Raw genomic sequence first — 23389 nt, 5'->3', positions numbered from 1 at the left:
TGTTTACTCCCATCCCAGCCTCAGGGACCTTAGTGCTTGCTCTTACCTATTCATGGAAATTTGATCGCACATACACTCTACCTTTTCCCTTCACCTACTAGCTAACCTTCTAAGCCAGGGCTTCCTCAGACCTATTTGCAATTGAAATCCTTCTCTCCTCCCCATTCCTTCCCTGCCTTGTGTTTCTCATAGCATTCAAGACTGTCAGACTTGCTACATTTAATTCATACAGATTTGTCTTCTGCTTTTCAACTAGAACCCATATCCCCCAATGCCTTTTTTTTTTTTTTTTCTCATTGGGGAATCCCCAGCTCCTAGATCAGTAACTGACATGCATTATACACTCAATAAATATTGTTGAATGAGTGAATGTAATATGGAAACAACTCAAGAAACTATCCTAGTATTCCATGTTATTAATTTCCTGCTCATTAATTTCATTCTTTTCTGCTATTTAGTTAATGGCTTCATTTTTTCCCTGGAAAGGACAGCATAAAGAAGCCACTTTGTAGCTAAAATATACATTGGAGGACAGGTTGACACTAAGTCCCATATCAGTCCTGTCTTTCCTGCCCCTTCACCCCTACCTCTCCCCACTCATCCCTTGTCTTCCTGCTGTAAACCACTATTCAACCCAGGAACCCAACACTAAGTCTCCCAATCCAAACCGAGAGAAAGAAAAAGGGAAAAGATCAATTAGAAATTAAAGGAAGAAAAACAGAGAAATAGATCAAATGCAAAGAACTAGAAGAAAGATGGGCTCTGTGACAAACTAGGAATGGAATGGGGTGGGAGGTGGGAAGGAGGTTCAAGAGGGAGGGGACATACATACATAGAGGTACTATGGCTGATTCTTATTATGTATGGCATAAACCAACACAATATTGCAAAACAATTATCCTTCAATTAAAACTAAACAATTTTTAAAAAGAAAAGGACTAGAAGAAAGACAGAAAAGACACATAACACTAAAAGGTATATGCCCCCCAACAACTCCAAGGAAAAAAAAGGGAAAAAATGCTGAAGGAGACAGACAACAGTGGGAAGAAAAAATGATATTCAAGCAGAAATGTGAAATGACCAGCAATTAGTAATAGGAATTGGAAAGAGGAGAGAAGAAGGGTGACAGGAAAAGATCCTCACTCACCTTTAAGTGGGTTCCCTGAAGGAAAAAAAATTCAGCATATAACCTATGGCAGAGATTCCAGTGTCAAAATCATTTCATTGCTCTTTTCTTATTTGTACTTACTGAGTTAGAGTACACAGGGAGGAGACCCTTCCCCCAGCTTTGACCTTCTTCCTCTGCCCCCATCAACTTCTCAGCCAGACTCAGGCTGAGGTGCTGCCTGCAGCCTCCCTGTGACTCTCTAGCTCACACAGCAAGACTCAGACAGACAACAGCTTCTTCTTAGCATAAGGGGAAATGGAGAAAGTGAAGTTAGTCAAGGAGATGGTGGTGGGCAGATGGGGACAGAGTCAGGATCTGTGTATCTGAGCCCACCCTCTGAGGCCAGTACACCTTCCATGGGCTGCTTCTCTGCCACTGTTGCAGAACTGTCTCCCGTTGCCTGTGAAATACTTAACACTGAATCTGAGTGAGGAAGTTAAAACTGTCAAGTCCCAAAGGAGCCCACAAATTCCAGCCCTGGAGCAGAAGTTCCCAAGCTTATAATTAAAGAAAACCAAATAGAGAGCTTGGGGACAAGACCAGAAGAAGGCCAGCGGGATGGAGGGAGGAAACCTGGCTGTTAGAGAGGCAGAGGGCAGCCAGGGCACAGGAAGTGGGGCAAGTCTCTTGGTGCTCTAACCTCCATCACAGACAAATTCCACATTTTCCCAGTGACCCTGAGGTCTCCCATGGGGTCTCCACCCTTGGCTTTCCTGATAGGCTTTTTCTGCAACTCACAATCCACTTTTTTTTTTCCTTCCCCATGAAGTCAATATACATTTTTTGAGAATCCATGATATACAGAGCACTGAGCGAACAGTTACACTTGAATCAAAGGTGGGACTGAACACAATTCTAGCCCTAAGGAGTTTATAACCTGATGGGAGGGAAAGAAGAGCATTCATCTTCAAGAGAGTCAAATGGTGGCATGGGGGCTGGATGTCATCCCAAACCTTGCCAAATCAGTGTCTTTCACAGTTTTTCTGTGAGCAGTCCTGTGATTTCATTATTATGTCTGTCATCCCAGTATAATCATGGACAGCACTTTCTTTCGCTCTCAAGGATGCCCCAGGTTTGATGATAAGTTAATAGTCACTTTAATTTTGTCTTTTTGTGCCATGAAGTCAATTTTCAGAATGACCAATTCATTGGAAACCAAATTGCCTAGGTCAATTTATGGTTTTTTTTTACTCTGTTTTTTTAATTAATATATTTATTTTAATTGGAGGCTAATTTAGTTTACAAATTTGTAGTGGTTTTTGCCATACATTGACATGAACCAGCCATGGGTACACATGTGTCCCCATCCTGAACCCCGCTCCCACCTCCCTCCCCATCCCATCCCTCATGGTTATCCCAGAGCACCGGCTTTGAGTGCCTTATTTCATGCATCGAACTTGGACTGGTGATCTATTTCACATATGGTAATATACATGTTTCAATGCTATTCTCTCAAATCATCCCTCCCTCACCTTCTCCCAGAGTCCAAAAGTCTGTTCTTTATATCTGTGTCTCTTTTGCTGTCTCACAAAAGAGGGTCATCGTTACCATCTTTCTAAATTCCATATATACACGTTAATATTCTTTAACTCTTTGAAGAATGACTGATTTTATTTTATCTTCACAACAGTAATAAATATGTTTTATCTGCCATACAAAGCTCTTGGGGCCTTCAGTTGGAGGTTGATGCACAGAAAGAACAGATTAGATCAGAAGGCTGAGAGAAGGGGAATCAAAAAGATAGCTGGGAAGACACAGGGAGGTGGAGACAGAGAGACGTAGAAAAAAATAGACCTCAGTCAGGCTACTTCTATGCACAGTAAACTGTTCTTTTAAGAAATTCCATACAGCCATTCATAGCCTTCTGTTTCAGCCTCCTTCTCTGTCATTGTCCTCAACCTACTGACCTACTCTGGTTTCCTATAAGTACTTGAAGTTTTTCCACGTCCATATTTTTGCTCAAGTTAAACTTCCATTGGAAATTATTTTGTCTGATTTGTCTTTTCCTACTGAAACAATTTATTCTATAAAGACGCATCTAAAGCTCTTCCTTACTGTTCTCCCCTTCTAAAAATTCATTCCACACCCTTTAAGCCTCTCTGAGCTCATACAGTGTATTGTCCATACAACTGGCAATTTGTTCAGTTCAGTTCAGTTCAGTCGCTCAGTCGTGTCCGACTCTTTGCGACCCCATGAATTGCAGCACGCCAGGCCTCCCTGTCCATCACCATCTCCCGGAGTTCACTCAGACTCACGTCCATCAAGTCCGTGACCCTGTGAAATCTATTATGTTAATATTTATTAAAACTACATAGTGATTGGGTGAAACATGATTCAGTTCAGTTCAGTTCAGTTCAGTCGCTCAGTCGTGTCCGAATCTTTGCGAACCCGTGAATCGCAGCACACCAGGCCTCCCTGTTCATCACCATCTCCCAGAGTTCACTCAGACTCATGTCCATTGAGTCCGTGATGCCATCCAGCCATCTCATCCTCGGTCGACCCTTTCTCGTCCTGCCCCCAGTCCCTCCCAGCATCAGAATCTTTTCCAAAGAGTCAATGCTTCGCATGAGGTGGCCAAAGTACTGGAGTTTCAGCTTCAGCACCATTCCTTCCAAAGAAATCCCAGGGCTGATCTCTTTCAGAATGGACTGGTTGGATCTCCTTGCAGTCCAAGGGACTTTCAAGAGTCTTCTCCAACACCACAGTTCAAAAGCATCAATTCTTCGGCGCTCAGCCTTCTTCACAGTCCAACTCTCACATCCATACGTGACCACAGGAAAAACCATAGCCTTGACTAGACGGACCTTAGTCGGCACATACAACCAAAAAAACAGCTTTGTGTTTAGCTAGGACCACCTTCATTCCATGGAAAAGAAATGCAAAAAAGCAAAATGGCTGTCTGGGGAGGCCTTACAAATAGCTGTGAAAAGAAGCGAAGCGTAAAGCAAAGGAGAAAAGGAAAGATATAAGCATCTGAATGCAGAGTTCCAAAGAATAGCAAGAAGAGATAAGAAAGCCTTCCTCAGTGATCAGTGCAAAGATAGAGGAAAACAACAGACTAGGAAAGACTAGAGATCTCTTCAAGAAAATTAGAGACACCAAGGGAATATTTCATGCAAAGATGGGCTCCATAAAGGACAGAAATGGTGTGGACCTCACAGAAGCACAAGATATTAAGATGAGGTGGCAAGAATACACAGAAGAACTGTACAAAAAAAGATATTTATGACCCAGATAATCACGATGGTGTGATCACTCATCTAGAGCCAGACATCCTGGAATGTGAAGTCAAGTGGGCCTTAGAAAGCATCACTATGAACAAAGCTAGTGGAGGTGACAGAATTCCAGTTGAGCTGTTTCAAATCCTGAAAGATGATGCTGTGAAAGTGCTGCACTCAATATGCCAGCAAGTTTGGAAAACTCAGCAGTGGCCACAGGACTGGAAAAGGTCAGTATTCATTCCAATCCCAAAGAAAGGCAATGCCAAAGAATGCTCAAACTACCACACAATTGCACTCATCTCACATGCTAGTAAAGTAATGCTCAAAATTCTCCAAGCCAGGCTTCAGCAATACATGAACCATGAACTTCCTGATGTTCAAGCTGGTTTTAGAAAAGGCAGAGGAACCAGAGATCAAATTGCCAACATCAGCTGGATCATGGAAAAAGCAAGAGAGTTCCAGAAAAACATCTATTTCTGCTTGATTGACTATGCCAGAGCCTTTGACTGTGTGGATCACAATGAACTGTGGAAAATTCTGAAAGAGATGGGAATACCACACCACCTGACCTGCTTCTCGAGAAACCTATATGCAGGTCAGGAAGCAACAGTTAGATCTGGACATGGAACAACAGATTGGTTCCAAACAGGAAAAGGAGTACATCAAGGCTGTATATTGTCACCCTGCTTATTTAACTTCTATTCAGAGTACTTCATGAGAAATGCTGGGCTGGACGAAGCACAAGCTGGAATCAAGATTGCCAGGAGAAATATCAATCACCTCAGATATGCAGATGACACCACCCTTATGGCAGAAAGTGAAGAGGAACTCAACATCCTCTTGATGAAAGTGAAAGAGGAGAGTGAAAAAGTTGGCTTAAAACTCAACATTCAGAAAATGAAGATCATGGCATCCGGTCCCATCACTTCATGGGAAATAGATGAGGAAACAGTGTCAGACTTTTATTTTTGGGGGCTCCAAAATCACTGCAGATGGTGATTGCAGCCATGAAATTAAAAGACGCTTACTCCTTGGAAGAAAAGTTATGACTAACCTAGATAGCATATTGAAAAGCAGAGACATTACTTTGCCAACAAAGGTCCGTCTAGTCAAGGCTATGGTTTTTCCAGTAGTCATGTATGATGTGAGAGTTGGACTGTAAAGAAGGCTGAGCGCCAAAGAATTGATGCTTTTGAACTGTGGTGTTGGAAAAGACTCTTGAGAGTCCCTTGGACTGCAAGGAGATCCAACCAGTCCATTCTGAAGGAGATCAGCCCTGGAATTTCTTTGGAGGGAAGGATGCTGAAGCTGAAACTCCAGTACTTTGGCCACCTCATGCGAAGAGTTGACTCATTGAAAAAGACTCTGATGCTGGGAGGGATTGGGGGCAAGAGCAAAAGAGGACAACATAGGATGAGATGGCTGGATGGCAACATGGACTCGATGGACATGAGTCTACGCGAACTCTGGGAGATGGTGATGGACAGGGAGGTCTGGCGTGCTGCGATTCATGGGGTCACAAAGATTCGGACACGACTGAGCGACTGAACTGAACTGAACTGAACTGAACTGAAGGAAAGAAACTACAACAAACAATACTCTACCCAGTGAGACTTTCATTCAGATTTGATGGAGAAATCAGAAACTTTGCAGACAAGCAAAAATTAAGAGAATTCAATAATGCATTAAAGGATCATATACCATGATCAAGAGGGATTTATCACAGCAATGCAAGAATTCTTCAATATCTGCAAAACAATCAGTGTGGTATACAATATCAACAAACTGAATAATAAAAAATATATGACCACTTCAGCACAGAGAAGACCGTGTGAGGAGTTAGCAGGAGGCAGCCATTTGCAAGCCAAGGGGATGCTTCAGAAGACTCCAGACCTGCAGATTCCTGAATTTTGGACTTCTTGCTTCTAAAACTGGAATGGAATCTTATATTTACTATAATGCTATTGAAAGATACTTACAAATGTAAGTAAAAGGACAACGAGTGCAGGCAGTGAGACAAAACAAGTGCACATAAACCCTGCGACACAGAGGGCGGGCACAGTGAGCCAAAACAAGTCCACACTAGCCCCCTTCTGCAGAGACCAACTCGGCCAGCTGAAACAGGTGTACACAGCTCTGCGACACAGAGGGTGAGCTTAGGGGGCTGAGGGAAGCCCACACAAGTCGCTGCAATGCAGAAGGATACACACAAGTATCTACCTAGCAAGTTTCGGCCAGCAGCGCAGGGCAGGACAGAGGAACAGAAGCACCGGCAGTGATTCCCAAGGACAAGTAGGGGACTGGTGGCACTGCAGTTTTGCTGAGAGAGCCACTTTGAAGCAGCTGCAGAAATAGACGTGCTTGATGCTAACGCTGAAACTTCAGTACTTTGGCCACCTCATGTGAAGAGTTGACTCATTGGAAAAGACTCTGATGCTGGGAAGGGTTGGGGGCAGGAGGAGAAGGGGATGACAGAGGATGAGATGGCTAGATGACATCACTGACTGTCTGAGTGAACTCCGGGAGTTGATGATGGACAGGGAGGCCTGGCGTACTGCAATTCATCGGGTCACAAAGAGTCGGACACGACTGAGCGACTGAACTGAACTGAACTGAACACCCTGAAAGCTAGAATGACTACCCAAAGGCATACTGAACCCACAGACACTCCAAAACCTGCTACTGGACACTGCACTGTTCTTCAGAGAGATGAGATTCAGCTCTGTCAACCAGAGCACTGGCACAAGCTCTGCCAACCAGGAAAACATCACAAGACACTAACTCAATGCCATCCACAAAGGCAGACTCCACAATCGAGAACTACGACCTTGAAAACCCATTTAAATTTTTTTTCCCTTTTTCCTTTTTTTCTTTTTCTTTCTTTTTTTTTTTCCCCCTCTTATAAATCACATTGTTTATTCCCCCAACATATCTCCACCTTCACAGCAGCAATTTAGTGGTGCTGTGGAGTTTTCCTCTTTTTCTTGTTATTGAAAAAAAATTCATTTTAAGATTCTTTCTTCTTATAAATCACACTGCTTATTCCCCAACATATTTCCACCATCACATTAGCTTTTTCAGGTGCTGCGGAGTTTTCCTCTTTGTGTTTCCTGTCAAAAAAGGCAACAAAAAAAATTCATTTTAGGTTAATTTTTTCTTTTTTTCTCTTTCAAGCTTTTTCATTTTTATTGATGAGTTTTGCATTTTGTTTTGGATATATTCAACTGCTTTCCCTACTGTTCTTTACCAGCTGTAGCTATTCCTGAATATATGTAAATCTTTTCCACACATGTCTATTCATCTTTGCTTTTCTATTTTTTCTTTTCTCTCTTTTGTTATTTTTTTAATCCTCTTCTCCAGCCCTTCCTTTTCTCTTTTCCTTCCCTTCTCCTCTTTCTTTTTTCTCTCTTTTTTATTCTCCCTTTTTTCCTTCACTCTTTCTTTTTCACCAAATAAGTTAAGTTTTTGCACTCTCTATGTTATATTCCCCAGTTGGCCTGATGCTCATGCTCAGATTTCCAGATTGAGCATGAGCTAACTCTGCTTTCAATTTGTGGATATCATCTCAGGTTTCCCCTGCTCACCAAGGCAATCTCCTGTACTTCTTTCTTTAGAATGTTTTGGTTATAACTGTATGTATAGAAGAGTGTGTGCATATGTCTCAGTATTTCTGTAATTACCTACTTGATCTCCTCCCACTAGAACACAAGCACAAGTCACCCCCAACAAGAAATCAACACAAACCACCCAACCAACAATTCCTTCCAAGGGCAAAAACAAAAAGAAGAAGTAATACAACCCTAAAGCCTGGGAAAAGGAGACCTCAAGTGGAGCAAGTTAGAAAAAAAAATATATATATATATATATATATGTATATGATGAAAAGACAGAGAAATACAACACAAATGAAAGAACAAGGTAAAAACTCGCAAGACCAAATAAACAAAGAAGAAATAAGTAATCTCCCTGAAAGAGAATTCAGAATAAAGATATGTAAAATGCTCTAAAGACTTGAAAATGAATGGAGAAAATGAAAGAAGCATTTAACACAGTTAAACACATTTAACACATTCATCAAGGACATAGAAGAAATAAAGAATAAGCAAACAGAGATGAACAACACAATTACTGAAATTAAAAAATACTCTAGAAGGAAACAATAGCAGAATAATTGAGGCGCAGGAACGGATAAGTAAGCTGGAGGATAGAATGGTGGAAATAACTGCTGAAGAGCAGAATGAAGGGAAAGGAATGAAAAGAATTGAGGAAAGCCTCAAAGACCTTTGGGACAATATTAAATGCACCAATATTCAAGTTATAGGGGTCCCAAAGTAAGAAGAAAAAAAGAAAGGTACTGAGAAAATTTTTGAAGAAATTATAGTTGAAAATTTCCCCAGCATGGGAAAAGAAATAGTCAATCAAGTCCAAGAAACGCAGAGAGTCCCCTATAGGTTAAACCCAAGGGAAAACACATTGAGACACATATTAATCAAGCTAACAGATATTAAGCACAAAGAAAGAATATTAAAAGCAGCAAGGGAAAAGCAAGAAGTAACATACAAGGGAAAACCCATACGATTAACAGCAGATCTTTCAGCAGAAATTCTACAGGTCAGAAGGGAATGGCAGGATATATTTAAAGTACTGAAAGAAAAAAACCTACAACCATGATTACTATACCAGGCAAAGATCTCATTCAAAATTGATGGAAAAAAACAAAATGATGGAGAAATCTAAAGCTTTACAGACAAGCAGAAATTAAGAGAATTCACCACCACCAAACCAGCATTGCAACAAATACTAAAGGGACTTCCATAGCAAGTAAACACAAGAGAAAGGAAACCTACAAAACAAACAAAAACAAACCCAAAATAATCAAGAAAATGCCAATAGGAACATATGTATCAATAATTACCTTAAATGTAAATGGATTAAGTACACCAACCAAATGATACAGACTCAGTTCAGTTAAGTTCAGTTGCTCAGTCATGTCCGACTCTTTGCAACCCCATGGACCACAGCATACCAGGCCTCCCTTTCCATCACCAACTCCTGGAGTCTACCCAAACTTATGTCCATTGAGTCGGTGATGCCATCCAACCATCTCATCCTCTGTCACCCCCTCCTCCTCCTATCCTCAATCTTTCCAAGCATCAGGTCTTTTCAAATGAGTCAGCTGTTCACATCAGGTGGCCAAAGTATTGTAGTTTCAGCTTCAACATCAGTCCTTGCAATGAACACCCAGGACTGATCTCCTTTAGGATGGACTGGTTGGATCTCCTTGCAGTCCAAGGGACTCTCAAGAGTCTTCTCCAACCCCACAGTTCAAAAGCATCAATTCTTTGGCGCTCAGCTTTCTTTATTTACAAGGCAACAATGGAGCTGCAGACATAGAGAACAGACTTATGGACATGGGCCAGGGTGGGGCAGGGAGAGGAAGGAGAAGGTGGGACAAATGGAGAGAATAACATAGGAGAATATGCACTACCATGTGTAAAATAGCTAACCAAAGGCAATTTGCTGTATGACTCAAGGAATGCAAAACAGGCCTCTGTAATAACCTAGAGGTGTGGGAAGGGGTGAGAGGTGGGAGGACAGTTCAAGAAAGAAGGGACACATGTTTACCCATGGCTGGCTCATGTTGATGTATGGCAGAGGCCAGCTCAATATTGTGAAGCAATTTTCCTTCAATTAGCAACAAATAAGTTTGGTGGGGGGAGAAAAAAATCCTCAAACAATAACTGCTGGGGAGAGTGTAGAGAGAAGGGAGCCCTCCTACACAGTTGTTGGGAATGTATATTGGTATAGCCACTCTGGAAAACAATATGGAGTTTCCTTAACAAGCTAAAAATAAAGCTACCATATGATTCAGCAACCCCACTCCCAGGCATATATCTGGAGAAAAACACAGTCTGAAAGGATACACACACCCCAGGGTTTACTGCAGCACTGTTTACAACATCCAAGGCTTGGAAGCAACCTAATCATCCATCGACAGAGGAATGGATAAAGAAGTTGTGGTACGTATAAACAATGGAATATTACTCAGCTGTCAAAAAGAATGAAATAACACAATTTGCAGCAGCATGGATGGACCTAGAGATTGTCATACTGAGTGAAGTATGAAGAACAGAGAAGACAGAGGAGAAGAAACATCGTACGACATCCGTTATAAGCAGAATCTAAATTGACATGATACAAATGAACTTACTTACCAAATAGAAAAAGTCTCACAGACTTAGAGAATGAACTTATGGTTGCCAGAAGGAAGGATGGGAGAAGGGATAGTTAGGGAGTTTGGGATGGACACTGCTGTATCTAAAATGGATAACCAGTCTATGATCATACCACCTGAATGCACCGGATCTCATCTAAATTGGATATTAACAAGGCAACCCACTCCAATACTCTTGCCTGGAAAATCCCAGGGACGGAGGAGCCTGGTGGGCTGCAGTCCATGGGGTCGCTAAGAGTCGGACACGACTGAACGACTTCACTTTCACTTTTCACTTTCATGCATTGGAGAAGGAAATGGCAACCACTCCCGTGTTCTTGCCTGGAGAATCCGAGGGATGGGGGAGCCTGGTGGGCTGCCGTCTATGGGGTCACACAGAGTCAGACATGACTGAAGCGACTTAGCAGCAGCAGCAGCATTGTATAGTACAGGGAACTCTTCTCAACGTTATGTGGCAGGCTGTATGGAAGGGGAGTTCGAGGGAGAACACATACATATATCTGTATGGCTGAGTCCCTTTGCTGTCCACCTGAAACTATCATAACATTGTTAATTGGCGCTCAGCTTTCTTTATTTACAAGGCAACAATGGAGCTGCAGATACAAAATAAAAAGTTTTTATTTTTAAATATGGTCTCATCTTATCAATAACTGATGCTGTGGGTGGACAAAGCCTGTGGTTCCTATTATGACTGCAACATGTCCTTCAGCAATAACTGTCAGGAAACTTTGAGAAAACAGAGGTTTTACTACTTATACAACACATGTGGGAACACACAGCAAGGCAGGATGTAGAGAAAGAGGGAGAGTGCACAGGCCTGGGGTCCTGCTTTTATTGGGGTAAAGAGTAGGGACTTAAGGCTTTAGGGGCTCATTGTTTATTAGTTAATTTAAACAGAAGACTGTTAATATAAGTCACAGGAAGAGAAAAAAACAAGCAGCCCAAATGACCAATTATTGAAATCAACCAGGATTTCTAAAACAAAGGCACCTCAGAGGGGAGAAGCAGCCTGGCTCTGGCTCTTTATCTGGCAGTGTGGCTGGCAATGTGTTCATTCCATATAGTTCTCTTTGAAGTAGATGCCTTGGCAATCAAAGCTTAACTCAGACACTTGCATTACAGAAAAAGAAGAAAAACCACAAACAGCCAAAATAACCAGTGTCAGAGCTTATAACACAGACACCTAAAAGTATAAAGATTTAAAAGAAATAGTTTTTAAAAATTTTAAAAAGAAACAAATAACTTGGGTAACTTAGCCATTTGACAGGTGAATTGCCACCATATCGGCCAGTCAGAAAATGAACTATTTCTACAGGACATAAAGCAAAAAATAGAGTTACTATAAAATTTATTGTCCAGGGACTTCCCTGGTGGTCCAGTGGTTAAGAATCCACCTTCCAATGCAGAGGACACAGGTTCAATCCCTCATCAGGGAACTAAGATTTCAGATGCCATAGGGCAACTAAGCCTGTGAGACAGCCACTGAGCCCACATGCTCTAGAGCTTACATACCACAGGCAGAGAGAAGCCCATGGCCTGCAGTGGAAGATCCCACAGGCTCTAAGGAAGGTACCACGTGTCCCAACTAAGGCCCAATGCAGCCAAATAAATAGATATAATTTTAAAAATTTATCATCCAACCTGGGACACTCCTGAGAGTGAAAGGGAGTGCTATCCATGATTATACTGGGATGACAGGCATAACTAGACCACACTGCAGAGCACTGAGCTTAGATAAACTTCTTACAGGGTTTGGGAAGAAACCCAACTCCCATGCCATCATCTGATTCTCTCGGAGGTGAGTGCTTTTCTTTTCCTCCCACCAGAAGGGCAGGGTTATGTTCAGTTTCCACCTTTGAATCAAGCACAACATCTCACCCAGTACTATGTATATCATAGGCCTCTGGTAGATACAGACTGGCTTTAGAGGTGGGGTAAAGGACAGGTAGAGACCCTATGTAGATCCTGGAGGTCACTGAGGAACCACTGAAGTATACCTGTGGTGGGGAAAGAGTATCAAGAAATTTGTTCAACTTCCTGTACCCTGACCCTTCTGTGCCCCTCTCATGACTGAGTTTCATCACACTGTCCCACTGGCCCTTCTTCTGGTCCTGTCCCCAAGCTCCCTGTTTAGTTTTAATTGCAAGCTTGGGAGCTTCTGCTCCAGGGCTGGAGTATGTGAGCTCTCCTGGGACTTCACAGCTTTACTTTCCTCACTCAGGTTCAATGTTAAATACTTCATGGGCAGTGGAAGACAGTTCTGCAAGCCAGCCTGGGCATCAGCCCATGGAAGGTGGACAGGATTCAGAAATTGAGTTCAGATACATAGATCCTGACTCTGTGGCCATCTACCCACCACTGTCTCCTTGACTAAGTTCACTTTTTCCACATCTCTTTTTGTTAAGAGGAAGCTATTGTCTGCCTGAGCCCCAGTCTGAGCTAGAGAGTCACAGGGAGTCTGCAGGTGACGTGGAAACCCACAGCCTGGCTGGTTGGTGGGGGCTGAGGAAGGAGGTCAGAACTTGGTGGGGGCGGGGGGGCTCCTCTCTGCCCTCTCTGACTCAGTAAGTGGAAACAAAGAAAGTAGAATGAAACAATTTTCATGCTGGAATTGACTCCACATAGTGTGTGCTGAGTTTGTTTTCCTCCAGGGATCCCACTTAAAGGTGAGTGAGGGTCTTTTTCACGTTACCTCCTTCTCTCCTTGCAATATCTATTATAATTGCTGTTCATTTATGCATTTCTATTTATCAGCAGTTTCTCTTTCTACTATTTTCTGTCTTTATTAGTTTTTATTTTCTTTTTGGCAGATGAGGGGATAGGCATATACCTTCCAGTGTTATGTCTCTTCTCCTTCTTTCTTCTAATCTTATCCTTTGATCTACTCCTCGCTTTTTTTCAACTTAACATCTCATTAGTTTTTTTCTTTCCTGTTTCTCTCTGTCTGGATTGAGGGGCACAGTGATGAGTTGAAGAATTTTCTAAAGCAGGGAGACAAAAGATGAGTGGAGATAGATGCAGGTAAAAGGGCAGGGAGGAGAAGGGATATAGAGTCATTTTTTCCCCAAAAGGTGACTTGCTTTATTATGTCATTTCTAGGGAGATAAACGAAGCCACTACGCAAACATCTAGAGAAAGGAATGTTATGGTGTAAGAAATGAGCATGCGAGATGCCAGAATAATTTCTTGAATTGTTTTGCATAATACAATTAATCATTCAACAAATATGTGCTGAGAACAAAATATATGCCAGGTAATGTCCTAAGAGCCAGAGATCCCACCGTGAGCAAAAGTGGCATCAGGGAATACAGGTTCTAGTTGGGAAATTAAGAGTGTCCCAAATACAAGTGAATTAAATGTAGCATGCCAGATGGTGTTTAATGCAATGAGAAACATAAGGCAGGGAAACAAAGAGAAGGAAAAAAGAATTTCAACTCTAAATAGATGTGGAAGAAGGTATGGCTAAGATGGTGAAGAGCATATAAGGGAACAAGGTGGAGTATATCTGGAAAGAACTTTCTGTGAGGAGGTAAAAGGAGGCCTTGCATCCACTTACTCTGTGGATGTGTCTATAAGATGTGTCCACATACTCTGTGCTGCTGCTGCTGCTGCTAAGTCGCTTCAGTCGTGTCCGACTCTGTGCGACCCCATAGACGGCAGCCCACTAGGCTCCTCTGTCCCTGGGATTCTCCAGGCAAGAATACTGAAGTGGGTTGCCATTTCCTTCTCCAATGCATGAAAGTGCAAAGTGAAAATGAAGTTGTTCAGTCGTGCCCGACTCTTAGTGACCCCATGGGCTGCAATGTGTCTATAAGAAAGTGGAGGAATAGGATGGGGAGACCACTTTGTCCTCCACGAGTTCATCAAAAAATCATTTGAATGCTGAGCAACTTCCACAAAACTACTTCTCAACACTGGCGGAGAACACCAGGCACCCAGAAAGGCAGCCCATTCTCTTAGAAAGAAGGTAGGACAAAATATAAAAGACAAAAAAAGAGACAAAAGAGTTGGGGATGGAGACCTGTCCTGGGGAGAGGGCTGTGAAGGAGGAGAAGTTTACACACAGTAGGAAACCCTCTCACATGTGCGTTTGTGGGAAGTTTTGGAATCTCAGAAGGCAACATAATTGGGGAAACACACACGCACACAGAATGCACACCAAACTGCAACTGCAGAAAATAGAACTTTTCCTCAAAAGGCTCTAACCCAACAGCCTAATGCACAGCCTGGCCTGCTCACAGAACAAGGATTGAGTGAATACCAAAGGAGAGCCAGCTGGCTGCGTACCAGCCCCTCCCCACTTGGAGGCAGAGGCAGGCTTGTGACAACCAGAACCAGAATGCAAGGAGCTGCTCCAGTCTCAGCCCCAGAGACAGAATATTCCACCCAACTGTGAGCAGGCTCCCAGTTGCTAACCACATCTTCCTGAGATCCTCAGTGGCCACAGGACTGGAAAAGGTCAGTTTTCATCTCAATCTGAAAAAAAGGCAATGCCAAATAATGTCCAAACTACTGCACAATTGCACTCATCTCACACACTAGCAAACTAATACTCAAAATTTTCCAAGCCAGGCTTCAACAGTACATGAACTGTGAACTTCCAGATGTTCAACCTGGATTTAGAAAAGGCAGAGGAACCAGAGATCAGATTGCCAACACCCACTGGATCATCAGTAAAGCAAGAGAATTGCAGAAAAACATCGACCTCTGCTTTATTGACTATGCCAAAGCCTTTGACTGTGTGGATCACAACAAACTGTGCAAAATTCTTAAAGAGATGAGAATATCAGACCACTTGACCTGCCTCCTGAGAAAACTGTATGTAGATCAAGAAGCAATAGCTAGCGAATGGACATGGATCAACAGACTGGTTCCAAATCAGAAAAGGAGTATATCAAGGCTGTATATTGTCATCCTACTTATTTAACTTATATGCAGAGTACATCATGTGAAATACTGGACTGGATGAAGTGCAAGCTGGAATCAAGATTGCTGGGAGAAATGTCACTAATCTCATATATGCAGATGATGCCACCTTTATGGCAGAAAGCAAAGAACTAAAGAGCCTCTTGATGAAAGTGAAAGAGGAGAGTGAAAAAGTTGGCTTAAAACAACATTCAGAAGACTAAGATCATGGCATCTGGTCTCATCACTTCATGGCAAATAGATGGGGAAACAATGGAAACAGTGACAGACTTTATTTTTGGGGGCTCCAAAATCACTGCAGATGGTGATTGCAGCCATGAAATTTAAAGACACTTGCTCCTTGGAAGGAAATCTGTGACCAACCTAAACAGCATATTAAAAAGCAGAGACATTACTTTACCAACAAAAGTCCATCTAGTCAAAGCTATGGTTTTTCCAGTAGTCATGTATAGATGTGAGAGTTGGACTATAAAGAAAGCTGAGCACCAAAGAATTGATGCTTTTGAACTGTGGTGTTGGAGAAGACTCTTGAGAGTCCCTTGGACTGCAAGGAGACTCAACCAGTCCATCCTAAAGGAAATCAGTCCTGAATATTCATTGGAAGGACTGATGCTGAAGCTGAAACTCCAATACTTTGGCCACATGATGTGAAGAGCTGACTCAGTGGAAAAGACCCTGATGATGGGAAACATTGAAGGAGGAGGAGGAGAAGGTGATGACAGATGATGAGATGGTTGGATGGTATCACTGATGTGATGGACATGAGTTTGAGTAGGCTCCGGGAGTTGGTGATGGACAGGGAAGCCTGGCATGCTGCAGTCCGTGGGGTTGCAAAGAGTCAGACATGACTGAACTGAACTAAACTCTGCGGTAGGAACAGAAGGGAGTCGAGTGAAACCTCAGCAGAGGGAATTCCAGGGAGAGAAGAATGAAAGGTTTGGGTAGTGGAGAGGCCCAGCCATATGAAAGTCTTGCTTCATTCTTCAAGCATTTTGTCTTTTATTCTTACAGAGGTGTCTTCACCCCAGTGCTATAGACACCAGTGGCAAATAGAATCGGGGCAAGGAAGGAATGGGAAGGCAAGTCCAGTTAGGGGCCATTTCCATTTCCACTGTAGGGGAGTAGTGACGATGATGTGTCCAGGTGGAACAGAAAGGAGTGAGAAATGGTCCAGCATGGGCATATTTTGGAAGAAGAGCCAGGAGTTTCTGATGTTGGAATGTGTGTGAGAGGAGGAGAGGAGTTAAGGATACACTGTGTGTTTTTCCTAGGCAACTGAACAGATCTTCCGTGAACTGATCTGGGAAGAGTGTTTCTCCAGGGGAGACCAAGGGCTCAGGTTGACCACTTTAGGCAGGATGAACCCACTGGACTTTGAAGAAAGATGTTGAGTTCACAGTTGATATGAGAATCAGAGTTCAAGGGAGTCCTCCAGGATAGAGAGATAAATGTCATTAATCAACTATATAGTATTGTATTGGGGGGCAGGAAGAAGAGGTGTTTGGTGGTGCATCTTGTTGAAGGTACATGTAGCTGAGTGTCTCTGCTCTCTGCGGGTAGAGCTGAGCATCCTCAGCACAGGACTTCAGCTATAAAATCTGGGTGGAAGTTGTGGGGCAGGAGTGGGGAGGGGAGGGGGCATGACTTTTCAGTTTGTTGGTTAAGCTTAATATAGCCAAGACCAACTAAAGGCTGTTGGAACAGCAATTTGTTCCCGTAGAATCCGCCCCCACCCCACAAAACATGTTCAAGAGTAGTCAATCAAATAGTTTCTTTGCTTTTCTTCTGCTTTTAAAAAATATCTATTTATTTAGCTGTGTTGGGTTTTAGTTGCTGCATGCAGAATCTCCCTTGCAGCATGTGGGGTTTTTCGTTGCAGCCCACGGGCTTCCCTCTAGCTGTGGCACATGGGTGCACAGGCTTGGAGCCCACAGACTCAGTAGTTGTGGCATGTGGGCTTTCTAGTTGTGCTGCATGGGCTCTGGTGTGCATGGTTCTGCAGTTGTGGAATGCAGACGTAGTTGCCCCATGTCAGGTGGGATCTTAGTTCCCCAACTAGGGATCAAACTTGTGTCCCCTGAATTGGAAGGCAAATATTTAACCACTATGCCACCAGGGAATTCCCTCTTCTGTTTTTTCTCTATAAAATTCTTTTTACTGATTCCTATCAATGGAGCACTCCTAACTACTTCTGGTTTGGCATTGCCTGATTGGAATTGATTTTTTACTCAGATAAACTCTTAAAAATTTTAGTATGCCACAGTTTATCTTTTAGAAAAATAAGTGAATATATCATAACTTATAGTTAAGTTCCTGGATGTTATTGTTGGCAAGGACACCTGGGCATGTCTTCTTGGACATGAGTCACACATGCTTGCTTCCTCTATGGACACAGCTTAGCAACCTGCCTCCCTGGTCATGGATCTGAGCAGGTCCATCTTAGTTTAGGAAATCATGCTGGGTCTTTGCACAAAGAGCACATCCCATGAAGTCTTCTTGGTTTGTCTTTATAATGAGGTAAGGTAGACGGATATACCCTTCATAAATGTCTCCTAAAGGTGAATATCGTGCATTTGCAGAGAGCATACTTGTCATTTGTAAATATCTGAAAATACTAATTATATTATCATTCACTCTTCCTCAAAGAAAGGTATCTAGGAGTGAACACCTAGTACATTCAGATGATTCATTGCATGCTCTGAATACAGTGGTAACACAAGGGGGGAAAGTGGAGGGCAGCTGTAAAAAGCAAGCATGCCTGCTAAGTTGCTTCAGTCGACCCCATGGACTGTATCCGGTGGCTCCTCTGTCCATGGGATTATTCAGGCAAGAGTACTGGAGTAGGTTGCCATTTCCTCCTCCAAAGGATCTTTCCCACCCAGGGATCAAACCCATGTCTTCTGTCCTGCATTGACAGGTGGGTTCTTTACCACTAGCACCACCTGGGAGCCCAAAAAGCAAGCATCTCCATTAAAGGGAAATCAACAGCACCTGGAGAGTGATTCAATCTGAAGCCCATGGGGCATCCAGCATGGGTTATTTTGCGCTTGAGTAATTAGGATGGTAGGTGTCATTTTAAAGAAATATGAAAAAAAAAAAGACAAGATATTACCTTTCTGGGGTATGTACATAAGAATTAATGCTTAGTTGTCTTCTGTTTCTTGTTTGTCAGCAAGAACTGTAATTTTGCATAAATTCTGTAGGGAATTGAAAGTTTGGCTCTAAGGCTAGGTCTGGGTCTTGGGAAGGGTGTCTTAGAGTTAGTGAAGACTTTTTTTTCATTTGGAAAGACAGACAGGCAGATGAATTCTCTGGTTTCTCTATCTCAGCCTCATGATCATCATTGCCCTCTGCCCAGGTCTTTACCTGAGTTTCACAGGCTGAGAACTGCAATTTAATTTTCATCTAGGTATAGGGAATTCTGGGCTTCCAAGGTGGTTCAGTGGAAAAGAATTCAGCAGAGCTCATGGGATGTCACTTCCAATATTTGGTTATAAAACTATGGTTTCTATCTAGGGTGCTTGTGCTCTCACTCTCTCTTGCACCACTCACCCTAGAAGCAGTCAACTGCCATGCTGTGAAGCAGCCCTGTGAAAAGGGAGCAAGGCCTGACACAGCCACATGAGTGACCTTGGAGTAGAACCTCCTCCACAAATGTCTTAAGAAGACTGCAGCCTGGCTAACCATTTCAGGGTATCCTCATGTGAAACCTTTTATGTCAGAGACAACTAAGTTGCGCCCTCATTTCTGGCCCACAGAAACTGTGAAATTATCATTGTTTTTCCTATATAATTTCAAGTTATAAATTTGGAGTTATTTGCTACATGGCACTATACAGTTAATACAAATTTAAAGAGAAAATTCTGTACTGCTTTGCTACTGGTAGAGCCATGAAAATGCCTGCCTTGGATGTACAGCCCTGGATGGACAAAGCAACAGGTGGTATTTGAAGGTGACTGATAACCTAGAGGGGGTGGGATGGGTGGGAGGTGGGAAGGAGTTTCAAGAGGGAGGGAAACATATACATACATATAGCTGGTTCATGCTGATGTTATCCTCCAGTTAAAAATAAATAAATTTTTTAAAAAGAAGGTGGCTGATGAGAGAGAAGAGGGTGAAATCTAAAAGCTGAAAGTGATTTTGAAAACGAAGACAAGGTTATCCTGGTGAGAACATAAGGACAACAAATTTGTGGTCAGAATATTATAATACTTTTCATTCAGTTGCCTATAATCATTTAGTTTATTTTCCTTGGGTTCAGATATTGTCATTATCATCAAGGCAGTGTTGTCTTTTTAAATATGCACAATTTCTATTTCTTGATTTGAAATTTGTCAGTCTAAAATCAGGCCATGTCTCTGGTTCCCTTCCATATAACATATTTAGAAAAAAAAATCCTGTCCAAAATCAAGAGAAATCCAATTTTCTTTGAGGTGCTCCAAATAAATTAATTAGAAATTTTACCAGACTGTGAGTAAATGGTTCAATCCATGTGGAAGACATTAATTATAAAGATTTTACAAGAGAGCTCTTGGATTTCTACTGAGGATAACTGAGGGTATTACTTTGAATTTTTTTCAGCCAACTTTTATTGAGGCCCTGATTCTGAGGTTTTTTAAAAATCTCATTGCAATTGAAAACCACACTTTTTTTTTTAATTGAAGTATAGTTGCTGTACAATATTGTGTAAATTACAGATGTACAATATAGTGATTTATAATTTTTAAAGATTGTATCCGTTTGTAGTTATTATAAAATATTGGCTATATTTTCATGTTGCACAATATATCCTTGTAGTTCATTTTATACCTATAGTTTGTACTTCTCACTTTCCTACGCCTATATTGCCCCTCCTCCCTTCTCTCTCTCCACCGGTAACCACTAGTTTATCCTCTATATTTAAGACCTCATTGTTCTTTTGAAGTTTGGGCACCAATCATTTCTTTTCCCCATTGGTCTTATGACTTTTCTGCCAGTAAAGACATGTCAGTCAATTCAGTAATTTTTGTCCATGTTCTCAGGTGACCAGGAACATCAGCTGAGCCATGGAGATATGGTTGAATCAATCATACACACATGACTTTGTCCTCTTGGGCATCTTTTCCCACAGTTCCACTGACCTTGTTCTTTTCTCAGCAGTCATGATGGTCTTCATAGTAGCCCTCTGTGGGAATGTCCTCCTCATCTGCCTCATCTTCATGGATTCTCGACTTCATACACCCATGTACTTCTTCCTTAGTCAGCTCTCCCTCATGGACCTGATGTTGGTTTGTACCAATGTGCCTAAGATGGCGGCCAACTTCCTGTCTGGCAGGAAGTCTATCTCCTTTCTGGGTTGTGGCATGCAAATTGGCCTTTTTGTCTGCCTTGTGGGCTCTGAAGGGCTCTTGCTGGGACTCATGGCTTATGACCGGTATGTGGCCATTAGCCACCCACTTCACTATCCCATCCTCATGAGTCAGAGGGTCTGTCTCCAGATTGCTGGGAGCTCGTGGGTCTTTGGGATAATAGATGGTTTGATCCAAATGGTGGTAGTAATGACATTTCCGTACTGTGGCTTGAGGGAGGTGGACCACTTCTTTTGTGAGATGTTATCCTTGTTAAAGCTGGCCTGTATAGACACATCCATTTTTGAGAATGTGATATTTGCTTGCTGTGTCTTCATGCTGTTTCTTCCCTTCTCCATCATTGTGGCCTCCTATGCTCGTATCCTGAGAACTGTACTCCACATGCATTCTGCTCAGGCTGTCAGAAAGGCTCTCGCCACCTGTTCCTCCCACCTGACAGCTGTGTTCCTCTTCTATGGGGCAGCCATGTTCATCTATCTGAGACCTAAGCGCTACCGGGCCCCAAGCCATGACAAGGTGGTCTCTGTCTTCTACACAGTCCTTACTCCTATGCTGAACCCCCTCATTTATAGCTTAAGAAATCGGGAGGTGATGGGAGCCCTGAGAAAAGGGCTGGACCATTGCAGGATTGTCAACCACCACTGAAGAGTTAGGGTATTTTGTGCCTGACTCTGCCACTCTTGGCTTTGTGATGTTACATACATTTTCTATCTGAGTCTTGGTTTTCTCATTAATATTATTAATGAGGCTCATGACCCCGAATTTTTCAGGAGGTGTCTTTTAAACTCCAAAGTAATACTTTCTATCTCTGGTAAAACACCAGCTTCCCTCCTCTCAATATTTTTGGATTTTTTTTTTTTTTTTGAGAATACATTGAAATGAAGTGCAGAACTTTGTAAGCTCAAGTACTGTGGATAAGTAGGCTCTGGGATTGCTATCACTTAGTATTTAAACCTGGATTTACGTCTACAGTCAGAGAATGCCTCAAGCTGCACTCCTTAACTGTTTCTTTTTTTTTAATTTATTAAAGTATAGTTGATTTACAAAGTTGTGTCAATTTCCACTGTACAGCCAAGTGATTCAATTATACATGTGTACATATATATATGTTCTTTTTCATTATGGTTTATTACAGCATATTTAATACCATATTTAATATAGTTCCCTGTGCCATTCAGCAGGATCTTGTTAATCCACTCTGTATAATAGTTTGCATATGCTAATTCCAAACTCCTAATCCATGTCTCACTCTCTCCCTCTCCTCCAAGGCAACCACAAGTCTGTTATATATATATATGTCTGTTATATATATGGACTTGAGTTTGAGCAAGCTCTGGGAGTTGGTGATGGGCAGAGAGGCCTGGTGTACTGTAGTCCATGAAGTCACAAAGAGTCAGACCCAACTGAGAGACTGAAATGAACTGGATATATATAAAACAAGAACTCCTTAACTCTTACTGCTAATCTCTACCACTGATTTATAGCATACTATGTACCAGGCACATATATTCTTTATGAGTATAAATAGATATCAATTTTTTCCTAATAATATATTGTCTCACACTAGTATCTTTGATTAAACGCTTCTAGGTGACCAAATAAAGCTAATAAAATCTCACTCTTCACCCTATGTAACAGAACTTTATAAAGATTTCTTTTTTATGTATAGAACAGTCTTTTGGTCTCTGTGGGAGAGGGAGAGGGTGGGATGATTTGGGAGAATGGCATTGAAACATGTATAATATCATATATAAAATGAATCACCAGTCCAGGTTCAATGCATGATACTGGATGCTTGGGGCTGGTGCACTGAGATGACCCAGAGGGATGGTACGGGGAGGGAGGAGGGAGAGGGGTTCAGGATGGGGAACATGTGTATACCTGTGGTGGACTCATGTTGATGTGTATATATATATATGTATATATATATATATATTTATTTATTTATTTTAATTGGAGGCTAATTATTTTACAATATTGTATTGGTTTTGCCATACATCAACCTGAATCCACCACGGGTGTACACGTGTTCCCCATCCTGAATCCCCATCCCACCTCCCTCCCCATACCATCCCTCTGGGTCATCCCAGTACACCAGCCCCGAGCATCCTGTATCATGCATTGAACCTGGACTGGCGATTCGTTTCACATATGATATTATACATGTTTCAATGCCATTCTCCCAAATCATCCCACCCTCGCCCTCTCCCACAGAGTCCAAAAGACTGTTCTATATATCTCTGTCTCTTTTGCTGTCTCACATACAGGGTTATCGTTACCATCTTTCTAAATTCCATATATATGCATTAGTATACTGTATTGGTGTTTTTCTTTCTGGCTTACTTCACTCTGCATAATAGGCTCCAGTTTCATCCACCTCATTAGAACTGATTAAAGATTTCTTAAAGTCATATTCTTCAAGAATAAACAGATTCATGAGGAAAGTGGTAAATATTGGTTCATTTGTATATTCACAGTGCCTGACACATAG

The 23389-nt window shown here is 42.1% G+C and overlaps 1 protein-coding gene across 1 annotated transcript; it reads left to right on the top strand.

The window, feature by feature from the left end:
- On the top strand, positions 20596 to 21543 carry LOC102183415 (olfactory receptor 2V2). Its single transcript, XM_005682826.2, has one exon. The coding sequence runs from the start codon at positions 20596 to 20598 to the stop codon at positions 21541 to 21543; it is 948 nt and encodes a 315-aa protein (XP_005682883.2).

This window comes from Capra hircus, chromosome 7, assembly GCF_001704415.2.
Source record: "Capra hircus breed San Clemente chromosome 7, ASM170441v1, whole genome shotgun sequence".
NCBI lineage: Eukaryota > Metazoa > Chordata > Mammalia > Artiodactyla > Bovidae > Capra > Capra hircus.
This window is presented reverse-complemented; position numbering and strand designations above follow the sequence as displayed.

Excerpts from the sequence above, each read along its gene's own strand:
- LOC102183415 (XM_005682826.2), top strand. The coding sequence starts at position 20,596 with ATGGAGATATGGTTGAATCAATCATACACACATGACTTTGTCCTCTTG.